Raw genomic sequence first — 24,046 nt, 5'->3', positions numbered from 1 at the left:
CAGCAAGCCCCCCCCCCCCCCCCCCCCCCCGCTTTGATATGTGCAGCTGAGCTTGTTTTAAATGGACGTTATCCCACCTGTAGTGTATCTAGCTCCTTAAAGCCTAATGCTTTTGTTCTTAATTTCAGCCGATAAAAGAGAGTAAGTCCTGGTACAGTCTTTTACATTTGAGCACAGTGCGATCTCCAAGACACTGGCGACAGAGTCAGTGGAAGGTCATTGACGCATCCACCATATACACTAACTTCTAACAACCTTCTCTGTATCCCTTACACTGTCCACACAATCGATGGTAAACCTGTTCCTTGGGCGACCCCATGCTGCTCTGAGGCGCGTTCTTATGCGGCCTACGAAGCAAAATTGAAAAGAAGGATTCACTGCAGCGAACTACGTTCAAGTATACAACTAAATTACATAACTTGGTGGTCGTCAGTCTTGCCCTTGCCAGAGGCTGGCCCGACGCATATCGTATAGCACCGATGCATAGCCAAGAATTTCACACTAACACATTTTTGAGCGGGAAACCTGTTATAAACGCACTTCTTTAATAAAATGTAACATCTCGTTTTAACAATCAATATATCTCCACATCACCCGACGGAAGTCTTTGATTTATTTTTTCTATGAACGTTTTTGCTATCTTAAAGTGTTGCTAATTAGTTTCTACGGCGGTGTGAAATGTTCGCTGCGATCCATGGAGACGCGTTGAAATAAAGGTTTTGCCACATATCATAAGTGTGAACCAGTACCTTATATATTTCTGTAAAAGTATCTTGCAATATTCAAATTTTCAAAATTTTTCCCGAAACCTTTTGACATGTGTTCATAAATGTTTTGCACAGTGTAGTACGCCTTGCCTAGCCTGTCCTGTTAGCCCATGCATTGAGGTGTCCATGGGGGTTCTAAAATATATTTCGGCGCTAATCGTGCAGGGACTTCGTCACCAAAGCCAGGATCAATGTCATGATCTCCTGCCTTCTTCTGGTTGGAGTTGTCGCACTGGTAATCGTTGTCTACGCTGGAACGATGGCCCCTGGTGAGGATTCATGATTTAAAGCGCAAATGCTAGAGGTATGGCTCACAGCCCTCTTGAGAATCCTCTTCAAGATAATGTGGAGGCTGGCATTTGTTTAACAGTCAAAAGCGCAAACACTACGTTAAAGGCATAAAGCCAGTTGTTTACCTGTTAAAATTCTTGCATCGAGTTTTGGAATACCAGTACATACGCACGTTTAAGTTCACTGTCTGCAAACACTGTGCTGGATCTTCTAAGGAAGGGATGCAAAAGTGCGCTTTGGTGATCGCCCGCATAATTTCTCTTTGAGAGTGATGAATGCTCAGGAGTACTCAAGAAAGCTCCTTTTATTGCCTACGGTATTATTGCTTTCTTATGTGCCAACGCCGATATGGCATCACAAAAGACCAAGAGGATAATAAGACAGCCACCTGTCTGGAAGGCTTACAAGTCAACTGACACAAGAGTTTACGATGGATGCCACTTGAGATTAGCAAACTCAATTCCAATCGGCACGTGCCGATAAGCTAATCAGATAGGACTTCAGCCATCTGTGGCGTTACGTGCCGAAAAAATATAGCGGTCAACGTGATTTGACTCCTTGTACGGAGTATGCACTGAAGCGGCGCTCTGTACAATCAAATCTCGCGCGTACAATGACGTGAACACCAGCTATTCTGATACTGCTTGCCATGGCGCCGTGTGACGCAGATGACAGCAGCAGTGGAGGTCCTGACGTAGAGGTCATCGGAAGCAACGGCGTAGGCGGTGGTGGTTCCGAGCCCGTCGGATGCAAGGCCTGCACCTCGCAACCAGCAGGTAGGGCCCGCACTTCCTGGAAAATCAAAAGGCCTTTTCAAACCCTACCGAAAAAGGCTTAGTTTCAGTCATTTTGCTGCAAGGTTGTTGTTTTGATTGTAAAAAAGTTCGCTGCATTGTCGGCGTGGTCGTAGCAAGAGCGAAATTTTCTTGTTCGCTAGCAAGAATGAATATGTCGGCATTGCATGTCAACGAAGAAAAAACTTCTTGAGCTAAGCTTACCGTATTTAGCGCCTTACTCAACGTAAGCTGTTACAGCTTTGCAGTACTTCGGTATACAAAAGCGCCATCACTCTTTCAAAGCCCGTGAGCTTCCTTTTATAAGTGATGCCTTGCGTTATTCCCTCTTTTCGCATACACAAAAAGAATCGAATGTTTTGACGCCAAAATATTGTTTGATTAACAGCATGTAAATAAATAAATAAATATATAACGCATTTTTCCCCCTCTTTGCTCATGTTATTTCTCTCTAATTTGTTACAAAGATGTACCCCTACCCCGCTATAATGCTTGAAAAGGCGATGCAGGTAGCAAATAAATCAAATAAAAATAACTATATAGGGTATTCCTTCCTTCACCATCCTCTCTCTCTTTTCTTTCTAACTTTCTTTTTCCTTCTTCTGCCCTTACAAGAAGAACGCAATTTCTTTCTCTCCCCTTCTGCATTTTAGTGAGTATATGAATTATGTGAAAATAACCGAAATTAAATTATTTGCGTTAATAATAAGAAATAATACCTAGATAAGCAATTAAGGCCTTCTCGCTGACTGCAGGTTCCACGGTAGAATGCAGTCATATCACTAAACCAAAGCTTTAAGAATTTTCGTTGTACATGAAGAAAGTTCTTGAACGAGGTCGCTTTGCAGCCAGAGAGGAGGTTACACAGCTAGGCGGAACGTCGTATTTCTCTCATTGCAACTGGAAAAAAATAACTACGAGTCAGAAGCAAATGAGCAGATTTGAAGAGGGAAAGAGATCTTGTTTTAAGTGGTTAGAATCTGGATCGCTTGCAGAGGTATATTCAATGGCTTGTGAGCTTCGTTCCAACTACTGGTAACTACTACCAAACGGCTCCGAAGGCTGTTAGGAAGGACTGGTATTGCGATTGTTGCTGCACATCATCTTGAGTGGGCAGCAGATTTTAACGCGAGTTGTACGAAATCGGCTGATATGTTAGTGAGTGTTTTTTTTCTGCGTCCTTTGCACGCCATACATAGCGCTTCAATGTCGGTACTTAAGGAGTGAGGCGAGAGCCGTGCTTTACGGCCCGACAAAGAATCTTAGTTCAAGATATTTATGGCAAAGGCATCTGCCCGCATGTGCAGCGTAGCATGTCATCTACGGAAGGATTTTGCACTTTAAAATAGTCCACGTGGTAAAGCCATGCGCTTGAAGGGACGTTGAAGAAATTTCTATCCAATTTTCATTTTGACATAAAGTTCATTCGTTTCATTAAATTTAATTCACTTCAGTTTGACGTCTGCTCGAGAGCAAAACAAACACTACTTGCTTGAGATAATTGGATTTAAAATATACAAGCTTTCTGTCCCCTCCTGACTGAAAATTGTAACGCCTCTGCCAATAAATGCTCCGCGATCGCCATGTGAAGTGAATGACGATGTTTCCTAACCTGAACGATCGACAAAAAATATCATGACCACACCGCAGATCGCTCCCGAAAACGGCTGGTTGTGGCTATTTTTTTTATGTTGTTTTCTGGCCTCTAAAATATTTTGTAATCGGTGCAAATACACTCTCGTTGTGATTATAATTGGGGAACAAGTCGATACAGGCAAATTTTAATTCATTCTCAGCGTTTCTTGCGGAAGAGCTCAAGGGGTACTTGGTGTATGTCTGAGACTAACCTTGCGTTATCTATCACTGTCCCACCAGCAGTGATCACTACGAGGAGAGCTCCAACGCCAGCACCTTTTACAACTACGCCCCGTCCGAGCGGCGCCGAAGTCGCTGCACGGTTAATCAAGGAGGCGCTCAACAGGAGCTATGCACCCTGCGACGACTTCTACAGCTTCGTATGCAGTACATTCTCGGGCGAAATAGACGCCATGTGGAAGGTGAGGCCCCGTTTTTGGCCGGCCTCTATTGCTAAAACGTGCATAACTGAACCAACATTGGGGAAAATTCAGGGTTCGTTTCATCGCGACACCTGTTTGACGTCCGTCTGTGGGTTCCGCATCGTAATCAGATGCCGTTCTCGGGCGTTGTCTCTAGTCGTTAGCGTAACTAGAGGCTGAGTTGTCATGGGAACGACTCTGGGGGTCGTTACCGTGCATGGGGGAAGGTATCACGTGGGAGTATAAATGCGTATGCGGTGGGCGGTTACCGCAGGAACCATCCAGAGGGCGGTTACCGTGGAAGAAGAAAGGTACCGGGAAAGCGGAGGAAGCCCCAACTGGAGAATGGTTGCCCTAGAAGGAAAGGGGCACGGCGAGAGTAAGAAGGCCCAGCTGGCCACCGGCTACCGCAGAAACCACCCCCGGAGACCATTTACCCTGGAAGGAAGATGAGAGTTACCACGAAAGGGGGCATTATGGGAAGATCGTAGGAACGCATTACCAGAAGATGGTTACAAGGGTAGCCATCCGGAAAGTGGTTACAGGGGGAGGGGCAAGGTGCCTATAAAAGAGGAAAATCCTAAATCAGAGGATGATGTCTGTGGAAGAAGCAGGGTATGGCGAGAGTGCGAGCACGGCATGCAATGCGAAGTCAAGATAACCGCTGGTCCTTAAGGGTAACGGAGTGGATTCCAAGAGAAGGGAGAAGGCAAGCGTAGCAGGGGGTGGGAGAAAGTTAGGTGAGCGGATGAGATACCTACCTTCACCTGAAAAAGTACCAACAATTGACATCCACTAATGAGCTAACTTAGCTTAAATAAACGTAATCTTGACAGCTAATTACTACTGCTGCTCTTTTCCTTTTCTAAGCTGGAAAGACTCACACAAAAAGCCATCAAACGAATGCTGGCAACCATGGACATCCCACCCAGATTCCAGAAACCTGCGGAGAAAGCGGCCGGCCTGTATCGTGCGTGCATCGACCTCGCATCCGACCCTAGCAGATCCGAGGTAGGGGCACATTAAGGTCGACATGATGTGAAACGATCTTTCAATGCTTGACAGGACATCCTTTTTAAGTTCAAAAGCTCAAAATAATTGCTCTAATTGCTATACTTGATAGCAACATGTATGTAACTGTGTCCGCATTGATGTCTAGCGGTAATTAAAAACTTCCACGTTCTGACTTACCTCGAGCTTCACCTTATGCTATACCAGAGGTCTGTGGCTGTGTGTTACGGCTTTAGAGAAAACGCGGTATCTGAACCACCTAGCCCACCATTCATGCAACCCTGGCTTCGGCTTCAAGCGGTTGCAGTTGTGGCGTCTTCACGCAATCACGGAACATCTTGATACGCGTGCGCAGAGCTCAACAAATTCCGATGTCACCGCGTCTGGGAGAACAGAAGCTCAGAACACTTAATATGCCAGTGAGATGAACAGCGCTATCTAGAATATCAGTGTCTGTTACCCTTACGTCCTTATTCTGCATCACGCTGTTTCTTGACTCACATCGGTGCAGCTGGTCACGTGATGATGATGATGTTATTTCACGCGAACGATGTGTTTTACGTACAGAAGTCATTTCACACCCAACGTCACAGAACTCACGTTTTTCGTCCCACTGAGGGGCGAGCACTTCATAGTGAGAGCTACTTTCATTACACCTAGTTGCGCGAAAACCGGATCTCCTAAGAGGCCAACATTGACTCTTCAAACCAGCACTGAATAAGCAGGCACTCACATTATGACAGCGTTGTCGCTTTAAGCTCATTCGGGTATCGGTCCATGGAGAGGCATGGCAAATCTAGAGTTCTTAGTACATGTGCCGCATTAAAGGGATACTGACGCAAAATCTTAAAGTTGAACAAAAATGCTGAAAATAGATTCTCGGAATCTGATTACACCGAAATGTGGTAGTTACTCCGCATATTTTTCTGCGGATGGCTTTATTTTCGATGTTTTATGAGCGCGCGTCAAGCCCTCCAGGCCGGCGCGAGGTGAAGAGCGTGAGGTCATGCACCCTCGATCGACTGACAGGCAACCGGTCGCGTCACTCGAAGCGCGATGTCGCACTGCAGATTTGGTAGACCAAGCAATAAGGCTCCCAATCTCCGACGCTGCCGACGCAAAACTGGCAAAACCCACGAGTAGCGATGGCAATCGTGCTCCTGCTGGAACAGTGGGCGCGTGGGTCTTATGACGTCTAGTCACAGCTTCCACAGGCGGCCGCCAGGGGCAACGATACGGCAATAAATAGCGAAAAAAGTGCGCTGTCCGCCTTTTTTCGCTGAAATCCTTGTCGCACTTGTCAATTTTAGCAGTCAAGCTCTTGTTTACATGTAAAAGAGCGGCTCCAAAAGTTTGGTTCAGTATTCCTTTAAGTGCCATCGGGGGCAAAAGTAAGAGACTTTCCCTGCAAGTTCTGGCACGTGCCACTCTGCGTGGGGGCGCCACCTTACAATACAATCCTGGTGTCGAGACTGGCTCAGTGGGATCGTTCCAACACCATAAGTGCTTTGTCAATTGGCGCCCCCATGCAGAGGGGCACGGGTCGGAAGTTGGAGGGGAGGTCTCTTACTTTTGCTCCCGATGGTACGTCTTCGCAGGTGCTTCCAGGAGAGCTTCGAGCCTATAGATCTGTTGGAAAGGAGGGCTGCAGCGTTCTGGACATCAATTTGGCCTGTACCGAGTTCAGGATCGTTTGTTTGACTACTCTTGCGTGGCTGAATCCATCGCCGCTGCTATCGTCCGCATGTGATAGGTTAAGTGTAGCACAATAATAACCGTGCCACTTAGAACGATCTGAACTGCTAACTTCAAGGAAACAGGCAGTTCTCAAACACAGGTCTTCTCAGGATGGCAAGATTAGAGCATGACGCACAATATAAAATTCCCTGTCGAGACGACACAGCTACAGTGTACCGATGACACTATGAATAAAATGACCCGTGTGATAGTGAACTCACTTTATGATGTGGCTACTCTCAAAGCTCGACAGGTCTCATTCGGTTTCTACATTAGGCTAAATGCAACACAAATATACTCGACAGTACGTGAAATGATGGGCAGTTGTTACCGCACCGTTATGTGGCATGCGGTGCGAGAGTTAAAATACCGCCAGCTGTATGTCGTTGTCTTTTATCCTCAGCATCATCATCTACATTAGCCTGATTACGTACAATGCAAGACAAATAACTCTCCCGTGCTCCTCCAATTACCCACGTCCTGTACCAACTGAAGCCACCTTATCCGCGCAGCCGCCGCGGTGGCTCAGTGTTTATGGTGCTCGGCTGCTGACCCGAAAGACGCGGGTTCGATCCCGGCCGCGGCGGCTGGAATTTCTTTGGAGGAGAAATTCTAGAGGCCCGTTTACTGTGCGATGTCAGTGCACGCTAAAGAACCCCAGGTGGTCGAAATTTCCGGAGCCCTCCACTACGGCGTCTCTCATAGCCTTAGTCGCTTTGGGACGTTAAACCCCATAACCCAAACCCCCAACCTTATCCGCGTAAGATTCCTAATCTCACCTCCCAACTTCATTTTTTGCCCCCTGCTATGCTGGTCTTGTCTTTGAATTTAGTTCGGCACCTTTAATTCCGATGGTTATCTTGCCTTCTCATTACATGACCTGCCCAAGCCCAATTCTTCTTCATTTTGACGAGGGTGTGGTTAACGCGCGTTTGCTTCCTTACCCACTGCGCCATTATACTACATCTACAAAATTATCACCTTTCAAATTTGCCGCTTATCAGAGGCTAACAAAGAGGATTCAGCTTAAGCTAAGCAGAACGCAGCGAGCTATGGAAAAAAAATTCAGGGGGGGGGGGGGGGCACTTTGTTGACCTAAAGTGCGGTGAGGCGAAAGCCTTAAGCGCAGTGTTGCTGCTTGTGTCACTGATGTGGACTGTTTGGACCGTGCAAGGTCTCAGGGCGACCGCACAGCCCTCACATTTAAGATGTTAAACTTCACCTGGAGCAAAACGCGACAGCGTCTTGCAACGCTACCAGGGAGTCCACAGAATGCCATCGCCCGTTCGGTTCTACGCTTTGCTCGTCGGTAAATTGGTTTTTGAGAAAAGGAAATTATCTGTCTCGCATACCTCGGTGGACACCTGAACATTGTCGTAACGGGAAAGGAGGAAGATGGGAGTGAACGAACGCACCGTATTCACTAGACGCGCCTTTGTTCATTCCAAACCATCGAGCAGGCATGGCGGAGTGGCAGCATGCTCGTCTCGCACTCCAGAGACCCGGGTTCGGTTCCCGAACTCGACCAATTTCCTACTCGGTTTTATTTATTTATCTAGCCTGATTATAAAGATTAATTAGGCTAGTTGGGTAAATTAAGCAATTAACTTAACTCATTCCCACTTACTTGTTGCATCACTATACGATCCCTTTAATTGGTCGCATGGTTACTAGCCAAGCGCGCCGCAGCTCCGCCGGAGCAAAGGATGAACCTCCATCGATGGCAGAAAAGTGCAAGCAGTATTGCTTTCGCAATAAAAAATTATAGGTGTAACGTTAAGAGATCGAAAGTGGGTGGAGTGGGTGAGCGAACAAACGCGGGTTATTATAATGGCATCCTAGTCGAAATCAAGAGGAAGAAGTGGGCTTGGGCAGGGCATGTAATGCGAAGGCAAAATAACCCTTGGTCCTTAAGGACAACGGAGTGAATTCCAAGAGAAGGCAAGCGCAGCAGGGGGCGGCAGAAAGTTAGGTGGGCGGATGAAATCGAGAAGTTTGCGGGGTGGCCGCAGCTGGCAAAAGGCAGGGTTAATTGGAGAGACATGCGAGAGGCCTTTGCCCCGCAGTGGGCGCAGTCAGGCCGATGATTATGATGATGATGATACAGTGAAATTTTAAAACGTCCCCATGCCTTGGTTTGAAATCCTGTTGGCTTCGTTCATATGTGTATTAGCAAGATTAGTAATGTCCCGGTTCCTTAATGCCTGAGAGTGTTTTAAGGGTGATCGGAGTAATATGCGCGAAGTTTCGTGTCGACATTTGCCAGAGATAGACAATTCAGGAGGTCAACGTTTCTGATCTCTTTGATAGTAATGTATTTTCATTGAGCCTTGCTGGTCAGACTTTTACCAAATATGGCTCCCAGATCTTTGACACTAGAAGCTCGTTCGATCACTTGGCCAAGTTTGAGAAAGGCAGAAAAAAGGGAATTCACCTTATCAAAGACTTGCACTTGGAAATAAGTCAATCTAGGTTCATTTGCAAAGCTGTCATATCTAGGTATGTTTGTAAAGCAATCGCGCCTGCAGAACTAGTGATCACTCAGTAAATATCACAATCATTCGCGAGAAGCCGAGTGTATGGCTCACTGCTGCATGCTATGACATTGATTCAAGTAGACTGTTTTATAAGCAATTCTGTGTAATAATTCTCATGCCCACTGTACTGACCGGTGAGAAATTGACCACGCCGCTGTCGCTCAGACAGTGTTGTATATCGAGGGTAAAATTTTTTTACTGAGAACAGATTTTTTGCATGTTTTAATACGCTAGAATGCAAGAAACATGAATGGAGGTAACTACATAAACACCATGCCGATGAATGGAATGGCCCTCATAGCCTGAGTTGATTTGGGACGTTAAACCCGAATAAACCAATAAACTAAGCAACTAATGGAATGGCTCTTAGGTCTGAGAAAAAATTTCTATCGATGATGGTCGTAGACGGGGATAAATAAATGTAAGCAATATTGTAATACACAGTAATAAAAACCCAACTTCTTAAAATCATCGGGCCTTTGGTACCAGTGTGGAGCCGAATCATTCGTTTATAATTCAAACGAGTCGGGGGTATCTCTTTCTTTCGTTCCCATGATCTGCGAAGCTTATAACAATCACATTCCAGAGCTTAACGCATACAACGCGGGGAAATATTTCCTTAGCATGTAAAAGACCGTTCTGGAGGATGAAGGTACCGTTAATGTAAGAATGCTTCGCACTGAAGTGCTACGCTTGCGGTAATCAAAACAGCGGCAGAATAACTTCACTTTCGCCGTTGCTTACACCAGGCGCGTTTTTATTGTTTTATCGAGTACAGATGGGTGCGGTGAAAACGTTTCTGTCTGAACTCAGCCTCGACATCTCCAGCAATGAGGACGACCCGAACTTCGATATCTTGCGACGGCTGCTTTACCTAAGCTTCGTGTATGGCTTTCCGACCTTCGTCAATTTCGGCACCATCATTGGTCCCTCTAAGGACAAGATAATACAAGTACGTACCTCCTTGACACCCCCGGGAACACTGAGAAAGCACCGTATTCTAATCACACATGATGCATTGCCTTATTTTGTGGGATATCAATTGTTATCGCGAGCTTGAGAAGATGTCAATCGCTGGAGGAATCACTCTTGGGTGATATTTTTCAACAGAGTCGGAAATAACTAGAGTTGTTAATTGGTGTTAGCATAAGAAAAAAAACTATTATATCCTCGGTGGAGAATTGGCAAGCGAGAAGAGTGTAATAAAATGTTAAGACTAGGAATGATGTGCTTATCAAATTTCATTCGTAAAGATCTTTGAGAAGTTGATGTTCTTGAGAAAAAGGGCCACGAAGTGCTGTTCTTTACTGACAGGCTTTAAACTGGCACACGTTGTAAACAAGTTACCAACAGCCAATGGTGCATTAGCACGAGGTCCTAATCGGAGGCGTTGTCTAAGTGGTTGCGGCGCTCGGCTGCTGGCCCGAAAGACGTGGGTTCGATCCCGGCCGCGACGGCTGAAATTCGATGGAGGCAGAATTCTAGAGGCCCGTGTTCTGTGCGATGTCAGTGCACGTTCAAGAACCCCAGGTGGCCGAAATTCCCGGAGCTTTTCACTACGGCACCCTTCATAGCCTCAGTCGGTTTGGGACGTTAAACCCCAGTAAACCAAACTTAGTCGGAGCAGTTGCCTAAGGTTCACCTTCGATGCGCGTTGATCTTTGAGTTGCTTCTGGTTAAGTTAATGATTGGCATAATGATGATTGGGACCTTTGAGAATTTCGACAGCATTTACAGTGTGCAGCTCCTCCTTGTATAGAGGGTTGGCGCATGAATAAACTGCGACGGAGGCAGCATGCAGACTAAGTTAACGTTAACCAATAAGTATATGAATTATCCTGAGAGGTGAAACATTCCTGAAAATGTTGGCTGCTGAGGGAATCAATCGATTAAACTATCAAACAATCGGTTAAGTTAAAAGCTTTCGCTGCGCTGTTTGACGTTACGGTCCTTGTACAAGCCACTGGTTATAACACTTGCTTACATATGCCGGATGAAAGTACAGCCTTTCACAAAAGTAAACAGGCCAAATGGTTTCGTTCATGGCCGCGCTATGTGGCTCGTACGCATTCGCAGTGTTTCAAATCTCTGGAAGGTGACGGCAACTGCTACCTTGCCTGACCAAAACTGTGGGCTTAAAACATTGGTTCAAACACCCTATGACAAGCATACGAGGGAACGCCTTAGGGTCGAAACTGTGCACAACGTCTGTAGATAGGCGGGGAAGGATTACCGAAATTGGCGACGAGCGCATTTAGTTAATTTTGCGTCCGCCATGTGTCGCACGGCTTTGAAGTTTTAAAAATGGCTCAGTGCCACTATCAAAAACAGATGAGCTTTGCTACTATCGGAGCTTTTAAACACTTCATAAATCGCTGTCAGGTAGAAAAAAATTACTTGGTCAATCTGATTGGTGCCCTTCGAAAAACCGATAGCATGTTTCTGAAGAGAAATATAAAATATAAAGTCACTATTACGCAAGAACTTGTCTAAGCACGCAACAGACCACTTCTGCAAAAGTGATAATGCTTATCGCAAGCATTTTATCTCCAGGATTTTCTCATACTTCAATGAGGGCATCATTTCGTCAAATTTACACGTGGTAGATACTTCGAGTTAGTCCTGCATACTTCAGCCCATAACTTTTCCACAGAAGTAACATACCATTAGCTTTTATTCTATTGTGATAGCAGGAATTTATCATCAGATGTCAATTCAAAGCTCTCCTAGTTGACATTCTTCGTATGTGAGAACTGTGCATGAAATAGGGAGTTTAATGCGGTAAGAGCATCAGCTTTGGCTGTAACACAGGGTTTTCTTCAGGATCAAACTCAGCTGCGTAGTTCTGACGGCATTTTTACCTGCTTCATCCAACGACCGAGGAAATGGGCTTGATTTTGTTTTTAGGCAGGAAACGGCAATGCTGTCGCGTTCACTGCTACTCGTGGTCCGTAATCTTCTTTTGCTATTTGTTATTCTTCTGCTAACGGAGACATTAGTCTTCGAATAGGCGTCTGATTTGAAGCCTCTACGCTGCCGCAGATTACGTTAAACACAGCGGACAAGGATTGGATGGAGACATCGCACAAGCAGTACAGCGGGCAGACCTTAAACGAATTCTACATGAAATATTTGGCGATTTACGACGCAAACTTGGACGCCGCGCCAATCGTCGAGCGCATCATCCGTGCGGAGCTGGTTGGTGGGTAGACCCGCGTTGTTTTTTGCAGTGGTGTAAATTATGCCGAAAAACTCCTAAGCACGACAGAGTAGGTCGTGCAGACAAGAGTATAATAGCGGAAAGTATTGGTGGGAAACGTACCGGTCGAGCGCTAAACGCACAGGAGCCGCTACAAAAATGGATTGCGAGTGGTTTCGCTTAAAAGCCCTCGTGTTCTGTGAAAGGATTATTTGTCGTTCTGCAACGTACTTTGCGTTCTTCAGATTCTCATTCTTGCAAGCTGGCCTAAACAGAGTAGGTAATCTGCTCCAGCATATAATCTCATGTATTCAATGCAAGCTCTGCGCGGCCATGTAAGAATTGTAGGTTTTTAACGAATAGGGTGGCCTTCATTGTTACGAAGGCGAACTGGCACCTAGAGTCTCAGCAGCTCAGCTTGTAGTCTTGTGAGGAAACTGCTGCTGAAATGTGCGCGTTCTATAGGGTTAAAAGCATGCCATCAAGTCCAGCACGGCTTTAAAAGCTCGTGCTGGACTTGACAGCCTTTCCCATCGTCGTAAACTGGCTCGCTTAACTCTTTTTCACAAAATTTACCATCATCCGTTGCTTCACGACGATTTCTTTCACTTACCCTCAGCAGTGTTTCCACGCCGTGACCATCCTTTCAAAATCAAACGCATCACATGTCGCACTTCAAGTTATGCTAAATCATTCATACCCAAAACCATTATTGATTGGAACCGGCTGCCTTACACAATCGCAACTGAAACGAATGCGACATCATTTCATGAACTTTTAAAAAATCAAAGCCATGTGTAGTTTTCTTCTAGTTCTGTTCTGCTCACCGCAATGTGTTCGAGTTTTGCTTTTCGTTCTGTTTGTTCCGTTGATTTTATCTTTGTGTTTTCTTTTCTTGTTTTTTTATTTTGTTCATTTTGTGTCTTGTTGTTCCGCCACATTTCGATTCTTGCTGACTACCAGTTATTGCTCTTTTCTTGCTTCTTTTTTTGCCCTGTTACTCATGTTAATGTTCCTTCTATGTATTCAAGTTGAAATTTTTACCACCCCCTATGTAATACCCTCGTGAAGAGGGCCTTTAGGGGTATCTTGAAATAAATAAATAAATAAATATTTTCCCGCTTTGGAGAAGGCTTTTGCCTCTACCGGTAGTGGATTAGGGCGCCTGCCGAAACAGTCCAGTGTTTTAGCCGCGAATGAAGACTGATGCTTGACAAGCATCAGAAAGCCTGCGTGTTCAATGGTGCGCCGTTTCTGCAGCAAATGCTGCGGCGATTTAGAAGCCAGGAAATAGAAAGTGCTGCACCGTTGATGGCTGATTTGGTTCCTGCTTTTTATCTGTGGAGTCAATGTGCCGCATTTTCAGTGGAAACCTTCAGTGCAGGTGGTTAACTTTTTAAAGTGGCTGTGACGAAAGTGAAAGCCTCTTCGTGCACCGAAACAGTCCGCTTTGTCCTTGCTACTTAATTACACGCGAACTTATCGTGAATGGCACACAATGGGAACAGTCGGTACTCGCTGTTTGCTCGAGCGGTTACCGGTGATTGGCACATCCAAAATGGAATACTTTTCAAGTTAGTAGCGTTTAATAGCTGCACTTCAGCGTATTCATCGACGGCTGTGCAGTCAACCAATATGAAGCTGCTTCCTCTGGGATTAACCTACTCCAATTAGGTGCTCTGACGTACTTCACCTTGTCAAGGAGACCAAATAAAATACATGACCATACTTATATGTTTGGTTAAGTGATCCGTTACTGCTTTTTAATAAACAGGAGGTGCGCTTGTTGCTCAAAAATAATTTACTAGTTTTTTTTTTAATGGTGTGGAAGCGATAACCAATATGTTGATTCCGAGTCGCAGATCCTCGTATGCCACGATCTCTTGAACAAGGAAAACTATCTTTGAACGCACAGCCACTCTATTTGTTTGGCACGAAAACTTGCTAAGCGAATTGGTTCCAGCAATTTATGCCTACAGCTGCACAGACGGGGTCACAGCAAGGAAGACTACATCACTAAGTTGGGTTGTCCTTGCTGCCCCCGTCAGTTGCGCTAAAGACAATATTGGGTTTGACATTCAACATCCACTCTGTTTTCGTCAACAGGATCAGACACATCAAAAACTGAGACGGTTGGTTCACCTTTGAATACGCAGCTCTTCACTACATTAGAAGCCTCATAAATGGATAGAATCACGAGGTGGCATTTACAACATTATGGACCAGCTTGCAAAAGGGCAACGATCAATCTACTTTTGTTCACGTCAAGAATGCGTTTTTCAAACTTCTGCACGCGCCTCTTCCATCGCCTTAGCTACGTGCGCATAGCTTCTCGGAGTATACACAAACAGAGCATTACCGGCGCTCTCAACTCTGAGCTTTGAGGCTTCTTCGCGCATGCGCAAACCAAAAGGAGGTTTTTAGGGACTTTATTTTTTCGCTCTTTTTTTCTTAGCAACGTTTTAAGGTTGTGTGACGTCCTTTAGAGGCCTTGTGTGTTTCATCAGGTTCAGAGCAACTCTGCCTCTTTAGATACACGCACAGGATTCGGCCCTCGATGTCTGACTGACAACTGTGTGCAAGCGTATGCATGCGCACTTTGCAAAGTTACTTTTCGCGCTTTGTTTTCAAAACTTACACTCTTGGTCTTGCGAGCAAATATGAAGTGGTTTGTGGTTCGTTTCCTCTCTTTCCTGCTGGCACAGTAAGCCAGAGCCTGTCAGAAGTGTTTCGCAGGTTGGTGCAGTGCCACTCTCTCTGAAAGTACAAGGCGCCCTCGTGCTTCTTTTCCTGCAGTGCTGGAGCATTTTAGAACTCTCGGGAAGCTTAGAAGCAGGCCCACGCTTGGAACTGTGGGGATCCTCGGAATCTTCACGCTGGGTTTTGTTTCAAATGGTACGTTCTCGTTCACAGTTTATTACTTGCCGTTGTTAACGTACGCTGCAGGTCAATAATTTATTTATTTATTTATTTATTTATTTATTTATTTATTTATTTATTTATTTATTTATTTATTTATTTATTTATTTATTTATTTATTTATTTATTTATTTATTTATTTATTTATTTATTTATTTATTTATTTATTTATTTATTTATTTATTTATTTATTTATTTATTTATTTATTTATTTATTTATTTATTTATTTATTTATTTATTTATTTATTTATTTATTTATTTATTTATTCAAATCACCTAAAGGCCACATGCCATGATCTAACCAATCATTTTAAACTAGAGAGAAGTTTCGCCCCTCAACATAGGAGCCTGGCTAAAGAACAAGTGGCTACATGACGTCGTCTACAGACGAGATCGATACGCATCCCATCCCTCCTCGGCGACATTTATCCTGATCATTACAATGCGAACTGTAAACACTGCGGCCAATGAGCCAACTATAATCATACCCTATGGGATTGCAAAATAGAGCCACCTCCGGGTGATCTAGTTACCTCTCGTTCTCTCGAGCGGTGGGAGACCGTGCTGGCTAGCTCTTACCTCAGAACGCAAGTTCTGGCTATGGAGTGGGCTGAGGAAGTCGTCGAGGGCTATGTACTCTCGACCACTTAACGCGACCTCGTAGCGCCAAGCTCTTTCCGGTTAATAAAATGTTTTACAATCAAACCCTAAAGGCTCTCAGGGAGAGGGTATTACATGGGGGGGGGGGGGACACAAAGCGCAATAATGGCAAGTTCTCAGAAAAAAATGCAGCAAACAGTAAAAAACACCGCAAATACGCAAATGTCGATATTAGAAGTGGGATGAAAGTTCGCACAAAAGCGAGATTGTACAAGTTGAGAACAAAGTGAAAAAAATTGAAAAACCTGGTGTTCAGAATACTAAAGGCAACACTAAACAAGAAAAATTTCAAAACAGTATTGAAATAGACGGCAAAAGATGTTCGACTCGTCCTGAACAAGAATAACAAAGTGGGAAAGCACAGAGGCGTTCCATTCTGATAACGAGTACGCAACACCTGATGAAATTGATTGACGTGAACTTCAGTAGCAATATCTCATGGTAGGCCATTCCAGTCAACTATCGCTCTGGGCATGAATGATTGTGCGTAATGAGCCGAGTGACATGCCGATCGTTGTACTTTGTAAGGGCTATCTCGGCGAATCAAGACGACGGGGGGCGACTGAAATGAATCATTGTGCCAACGATCGTGATGATTAAGTTTATCAAACAGAGATAAATCAGAGCGTTTCCGTCGTAGTGATGGGGGATCTAACTGGGCACTTTTTAAAGTCGTTAGGTCCTTAAGAGGTCCTTTAATGTCAGATCTTTATGCAGTATACATCTACAAACTTTCAATGTTTGAATTCGTCAGTTCAATCCAAGAGACACGTAACATCTCTGGTTAGGCATCATATTGACACAATTGTCGGTGTTGAGCACGGAATTCAACGCTTCTCGATTTTTTTCTTCTTTAATTAGAAATGTTTGACTATGCCACCCTTTGGTAACGACTGAAGAAATTAAATATAAGAAAACTGAGTGGCTTCGGGAGCAAGAAGTGTTTCGGCTCTTAAAGCGATTCCAAAACTTAGGTCGTGGCAGCTGCATTTTTTAAAAGTCGAAGCGCATGAACGCCATTGTGCTGTGGGACGTCAGGGGCATGTTAAATAACGCAGGGTGGTTGTCCCCTAAGAAAAACTTCATCCTCGCTTAGCTTCGGCTGTGATCGTTAGTGTGCGAACGAACTTGATGCATGAAGAAGATGATGCGGTTCCTGTTGATGTGGTTCCTTGAGATCAAATTACAAATTCCGGGGTTGCCAACCCGATGTGCCCACAACGCACACCCGCCGCGGTGGCTGAGTGGTTAGGGCGCTCGCCTACTGAGCCGCAGTACCCGGGCAGTTTACTTTCCGTCCCGTGTGTTCCCTGTGCGCTATTTTTTACATCATGAACGTTATCCAACTTGCCCAACTTTCCGCTTTGCAGTACCCGGGCTCGAACCCGACCGCGGCGGCAGCGTTTCGATTGGGGCAAAACGCAAAAAGGGGCCCGTGTGCTGTGCGATGTCAGTGCACGTTGAAGATCCCCGGGTGGTCGTAATTATTCCGGAGCCCTCCACTACGGCACCTCTTCCTTCCTTTCTTCCCTCAGTCCCTCCTTTATCTCTTTCCTTACGGCGCGGTTCAGGTGTCCACCGGTATATGTGAGACAAATACTGCGCCATTTCCTTCCCCAGAAAACGCATTTTGCAATTTTCCTAAGACGGATGCGGTAGTGGAGGAATCCGGAACACTTTGGTTCACTTGGAATCTCTTCAAGTGCAGAGACACAGCGCAGTACATGGCCGCTTTTTGCGCAAAGCTAGCATCTAATAAATGAAGGCGCTTCTCCGACTCAGCAACTGAGCGGCCTATCCTCCAAGCCACCGCAGCGGGCTGGTCCTTGCGTCATTAGTGCATGTTTGTCTTGAAATACCGGTGTATATAAAGTGTTTGCTTCACTATGGTCAGAGGACCAGGGTTTTTCAGTACTACACACGACGGTCCACCGCTCGCAGATCGCGGGAGAGAAGGGCGACTAATCTCCTGTCAGGAAGTTACAGAATATTACAGACAACATCTCAGGTACTTTCCCCCGCCAAGCATAACACTCAACAATCAACAGGCGGTGGCGTGGCGGCGTCTACAAACAGATATCTACCCACACCCAATTCTATGCAAACATATGATTCCAGAAATAGAGGACGATAAATGCAAGAAGTGCGGGGCGAGAGGGTCCCTCGACCACATAATATGGGAGTGTAGCCAATCCCCAGGCAGGGCAAACAACATTAATTGTAGAGACGCCTGGGAGACCTTGCTCCGGAGCTCGGACCCTGAGCTCCAGCTCACCGCCGTCCGACTGGCTGAAGAGGCCGCCGGGATACAAGAGATCGTGGCCAGCATCTGACGCGACTGCCCCACGCGGCCGGATCTCTCCTGATCCTCCTCCCTCAACTGAGGGTATAGGACAGGGGAGGTCTGGATGAGGTAGTCTCATTCTGTTGGACAATAAATGTTTTTCACTTCACTTCACTTGAGTACTAATGAAAGCACATGTGTTGGCCTCTTCTAGATGAATGGGTGCACCAGATCGGGCAAGCCACGTCCAACAGGTTCAAGCCGAAGAACAACGTTCTGGTGCGAGACAACGCAACGACAGTCGTGATGCTGCTGCTAGACCGAGAACGCATGGCCCGCAATGATTCTCGGCTTCTGATTTCCTGGAGCCTCCTTCACCAGCTCCTTCCGCTTTCCAACAGCCAGTTGATGAACGCAGAGGCTCGGAGGATATTTCGAGACCACGAAGACGCCGTCACGGATTTGTGCTACGAAAATACCGTCCGCGTAATGCCCCTGGCTGTCTCCCAGCGCTACTTCAGCACCTGTTAGTATGAAAAAGATCTTTTATTGTTCCAGAGAAATTAGGAGAATGTGTGGATTTTGTTGCATGTACCGAACAACACTTGTTGTTGGGCTAGTTGGTAATACATACTCTGTTCCTTCAGAAGTATGCACCGAACGTCGCGGTAGTTCATGATGCTTTTTTCCCTCCTGTTCATCCTGCTTTGTGAGTTGCGGTTTGTTCTGTCTCAAGGAACACATGTAATCGGTCCAATATCGGAATCATATTGGCTAAGGCCTGTCCTATAAAAGACCAGAGTGAATCCATTCATTCCCAATATTGGAACGATTGCTTGTGGTGCTTGAGGTGCTAAACTCAGTCACGTGGTATGCTTTACACGCCTAGTCCCCATCATGTCTTAGCTTAGTTCAGTGTATAACAGTGTGAAGTGATAGGCAAAGGATAGATAATGACATGGTCTCCACCAGTGAACTGATAGCATATGAAAGCGCAAAGTTGGAATCACTAACCCCAGGCAAGTAAAGAAAATTGGCTGTAGTTTGACCAATGGCCATCCCTAGTAGAATGTCGGGAGCAGCGGCGCGGCAGTCGCAACCGCAGCAGCACCTCTGAGTCACCCGCGTAGCGGAGGAGTCGGCGGTGGCCCCAGCGCCGCAGCTGTGCGCCGTGTGACGTCACTCCTCCTGGAGAATGCACTGCTGGCGCAGCGGCGACGGCACCTCTGAGTCACCCGCGCAGGGGAGGTGCCGGCGGCGGCTCCGCGCTGCTCTGATGTCACTAGCTCCTTGCGCATGCGCAGTTGGGGCTCTCCGGGGCTCCGCGAAATCGCTCACACCTAGCGTAGTGTTGCTTTCGCAACAACAAAAAAAAGGTTACTTGTAGTACTGAATCTTGAGTCATTCAAGAAGTTGCCACAGTCTCAAGTAATTGAGAAAGGATAACCATTCTCGAGCGCCCTCTCGAATTCCACGTGAGTTTGAAGAAGACTTAATTTCTGATATGTGCGCTGAAGCACTCCTCAGCTACACCGCATTGCTTTGTATGTGTCATGTATTGTCACAAAAAATTCCTTGATCTCCTCTTTGGTCCAGTCTTAATTGTCTCACGGCTCTTGTATCGCTCCCTATCTTTCCCTTTCTTTTACCGAATTAGACATATCGTTGTGTTCATTCATGGTCTTTGTGTTGTGTCTTTATATTAAAAAAAGAACAGTTAACAAACATTTCACTTGCAGGCGGACTGAGAAAGATTGGCTGAATGAGGAATCTATGATCCATGCGAAAAATGCAAAAAAAATAGGCATTTGTGGCTAGTTCTCGGAAACACTGCGTAACCAGGATAACTACATGATCGGACAGCATATATCTACACTTTATCAATTATTTTTAATTATAGTTGTCACTTAATTATAACTTAATTTATGATAGCAGAAAATTTGCCGAAGATATAAAGAAAAATTCTTGACTAAGCGGGCGGGAGCCGAGACAGGGCACTCGAGTGCGGATGACGTCAAAGAATCCCACTTCTAGCTCAGCTCTCATATTCTGCGAAGGCCACAGAACAATGCTCCTGACCCACAAGCTGTCATTTCCAAAATTTTTGGACAAAAAATACATATTAGCAACGTGTAAGGTACAGCTATGGAAATATTGAAAGTAATGGTTCATTAATCCAACATGTAGCCAAATCTTTCTTTTGAGGTGTTTGCTTCGATCACGTCGAGCAAATAAGATCCCGATAGAAAAGCTAACGGGGGTCGCTTTTGTCCGTAGAAAAAGTGTTAATAGGAAAAAAAATGCAAGCCTGAAGACGGGAAATTTGCAAGTATATTCATTGTTATAGTGAAATCTTACAAGGTACAAAAAATTGCGGGCATAAACTTTTTCGCTCTAAACAATACTTTTGTCCAGAACTGTTGGATATGACTTACGCCTGTCGCCTGGAAGCTTGAACGTAAAGCTGCTCTCAATATAAAGCGTTTATTCATTTCTGGCCGGAATCACTGTTCTCATGCTTCTTTGTCTGGTAGGGTGGAATCGCTCCAGACGGCAGTAATTTGGCTCAAACATGTGGCACACAGGCCCGATTCCGAATAAACGCCGGGTCTGGATTTCATTTCGCTCCGTTTAGACACAAAGAGCGGAAGAACACATGAAAACGTAACTGACTCGAGTTTGGAGTTAGCCTCCGCCGTAGTCGTAATGGTTACTGCCCCATTGCTCTTCAAACAGAACGGAAGTAGGTTGTGAGTAACGGTATTAATAGGCGGTCGTATGACCTCGCTTATTTCAACATGCATGAGCGGACGGTCACTTGCGGGTTTGTCATATTTTGGGGCTTCCTTTCCAGATTGCCTTTAGTGGAGCTCAATGGCGGCAAACTCGACGGGCTGCAGCAACTAGTCGGTGTCCAACCGTCGTTAGGCAGACGAAATTCGTTCATCCCATGAGCATAGTGTGTTTTAAACATAGAGCAAATGCTATGCATCCCTTTTAAGTCACTCCTCATCGTTTGACGATAACTGATCGCAATAAACAGCCACATTGCATTTCACAGCTTATAGCCTGAGTTGAATATTTGCGATTAGCCACAAAATAATAGAATACTAGAGCTATGGCCGGACACAACACAGGAATGAAGTGGCTTTCCCCGTCAAAGGTCCCTATTCCAGCCAATGGCATCGGCAGATTCTCATGAGCCGATTCTCATGACAATGCAGGGAGCGGCAGATGAAAGGGATTGGCTCCTCCTTCCATGGCCGGGATAGCCGCCACCCTGCATTGTCACTCTAGCAGGCTCATGAAAATCGGCCGACGCCATTGGCTGGAAGTGTGTCCTTAGATGGGGAAAAGCCGCTTGCTTCTTGAGTTGCGTTTATCTGCAGTAAAATTAGAAAACCTTGACTTCAAAATTCGGCACTGGGACTTCCTTAATTTTTTTAAGGTAGCTGGCAGTGAAGATCCCACCCTGCTACGTGTTCCTCTATTCTGTTTGCATGACACCTTCCGCATGCTCTGTGTCACTTCTACGGGCCTGCTCCACCTCAGACCTGCCGCCTTCAGCGCTGGCTTCCCTCAGTCGGCTGGCTGGGAATGTGAAGCGAACACTTATGGAGAAGCTCAACAACACCGAGTGGATCCAGGGCCAAACGTGGTGCGCGATATTTGAGAAGGCCCAGCTGCTGAAGGTTATGCTGGCCTTCCCGGAAGCAGTCGGCACGGAATCACTACTTGAAGGCTTCTTCCGTGAGTGTCTTGTGACCCGCGTCTCCTTTGTTTCTGTGACGCTTTGCGTTGATCCGTTGAACCATGGCTGGGGTACTTTTACTCGGGAGTAATTCTTCTACTGATTGTCCCAATTTTGAGGCGACTAACAGTTTAGTTGAGTAAATCAACTACTAGGGCTTGTACAACCAGCTTACTTAAACATTACGCCTCTTCCCCATTCCTGCGCCAAAAAGGAAAAATTGGCTGGTTTAGCATCCCTAAGTACGGAATATTGTGCGAAAGCAGAGCTTTTTCAAGTGGACACCACCGCCACGTGTCTTAAAGGGCGATTATGCAGGTTTTCCACTTTTTTATCTTCAAAACTAATTTTTCAAATGTGCGCCGGAGGCCTTTCCAAGCACCACAGATTATTGGACCAGTATTAGAAACTGATTAGCAAATGCCGTCCTGCAATGGACAAGATTGCAACCATCCATTGGCAATATTGGGCCACCTGTGCTCCTTGGGTATGCTCCAGCGCCTCGTTTCTGCAGCAGTGTGTTCAACGCCAACGCTTATTGCTCTAGTGCAGTGTTTATGCCACAACGTAGTCCACGCCAACACATGCAGCGCACATCTTTCAGTCACTACCGCCGCATAGCTAAAGTGTGAGTGTTAGTTTGATAGTAGTATTAGTTTATGAAGAAGACTATGCACAATGCACAGCGCGCGAATGTGTCGCCGCATTTGGAAATATTTTCTTTCTAAAATCCGAATAGAGACTGCGAAACACCTTTTCACTGCCAGCATTGAGTCCGCTTATGTGAATGCGACCACACGCCAAATAGACATAATGTGTGTGACGTAATTCAATGCGAAGGGAAGATAACCGCTTATCCTTAAGGGTAACGGAGTGAATTCCAAGAGAAGGCAAGCGTAGCAGGGTGCGGCAGAAGGTTAAGTGGGCGGATAAGATTAAGAAGTTTGCGGGGATACGTTGGCCGAGCTGGTAAAAGACTGGGTTAATTGGAAAGACATGGGAGAGGCATTTGTCTTGCAGTGGGCGTAGTCAGGCTGATGACCGGGATTATATGCTACCAGCCATTTTTAACTGATTTGTAATGATCTCTTGTGAACGCGTCCGAATACTGAAAGGAGGAAAACGCGCTGACGGTAACAGTAGCGAACGCCGAAGGAAAATCAGTGGTGCGTCATTGCGCACACAGACACAACACAGTCAGCGGAAGAGATCACCATAGCTCTAGCTCTGACTGAGCTAGGCCAATCGGTTGGGACTGAGTTAATGGATAGCGACGGATTCATAGGCTGTAGCTCGGGCATAGAGATACAACGATCGGCCTCAACGCTGCTAGGATCTTCTCCGAACAAAAACAACTCAGACGCGGGACTAACAACCCAAACATTCACTACTTCCGCTCTGTATTCGTGCTATATTCTTGTTTTACTAATGTACACAGAAAACATTTGTTGCTAAGCTTATCTACAGCTGAATGAGTGGTACTTTGATGGTCGACGGTGGTGCAGAGGACCTCCCGGATGTTGGCGGGAACTTCACGGCTCCTTACCTGGTCGCGCTGCGTATCTCGACGGTGAACGCATACTGGAAGGATTTCAGCTCTCACTTCGACCCAGCCATCGTGAACGCTTACTACGAACAACGGGGGAAACTTGTGCGCATCATGGGCGCCATGCTACAGCCGCCGGTGTTCATCCACGGTGCTCCGGCAGCGGTCAACTATGCTGGTATTGGACAGGTACGTTTGCACGTGCATGTGACGTCATAGACATTCAGATCCTGACAGCAGACCGCACAGCCCGAGAGAATCACGAGAAAACGTGAAAACGAAAAAAAACTGAAATCGGCAGCAGCAATGCAACAATCCCAAAGTTAAAAAATATTGGAGGAGACACTTAAGCTTCGCGTTAAGGCATTGAGATATTAGTGATGGCGGTAATGAGTTAATGCCCATATATGCGGAACTGGTCATTCTCAATTTTACAGTCATACGTCCCTGAGAGTCCTCATACCACTCTTGGTGCAGCGGTTAAGGGATGCG

At 45.8% G+C, this 24,046-nt stretch overlaps 2 protein-coding genes across 3 annotated transcripts in view; one reads left to right on the top strand and one right to left on the bottom strand.

Moving 5' to 3' along the window:
- LOC149331785 (uncharacterized) overlaps positions 1–24,046 on the bottom strand; it is a 297,794-nt gene that overhangs the window by 44,620 nt on the left and 229,128 nt on the right. The gene's annotated exons all lie outside the window — the stretch shown is intronic.
- LOC149331788 (neprilysin-1-like) overlaps positions 9,977–24,046 on the top strand; it is a 189,526-nt gene continuing 175,456 nt past the window's right edge. For both annotated transcript variants that reach the window (XM_089556877.1, XM_089556879.1), the window contains exons 1-6: positions 9,977–10,146; positions 12,237–12,396; positions 15,190–15,288; positions 18,472–18,783; positions 21,810–22,007; positions 23,514–23,743. In XM_089556877.1, coding sequence (XP_089413003.1) covers positions 12,267–12,396; positions 15,190–15,288; positions 18,472–18,783; positions 21,810–22,007; positions 23,514–23,743 — 969 coding nt within the window. In that variant the 5' untranslated portion in view covers positions 9,977–10,146; positions 12,237–12,266. The remainder of the gene's footprint in view (positions 10,147–12,236; positions 12,397–15,189; positions 15,289–18,471; positions 18,784–21,809; positions 22,008–23,513; positions 23,744–24,046) is intronic.

The sequence above is a fragment of the Amblyomma mixtum genome, chromosome 8 (assembly GCF_055824585.1).
Source record: "Amblyomma mixtum isolate Tamu chromosome 8, ASM5582458v1, whole genome shotgun sequence".
NCBI lineage: Eukaryota > Metazoa > Arthropoda > Arachnida > Ixodida > Ixodidae > Amblyomma > Amblyomma mixtum.
This window is presented reverse-complemented; position numbering and strand designations above follow the sequence as displayed.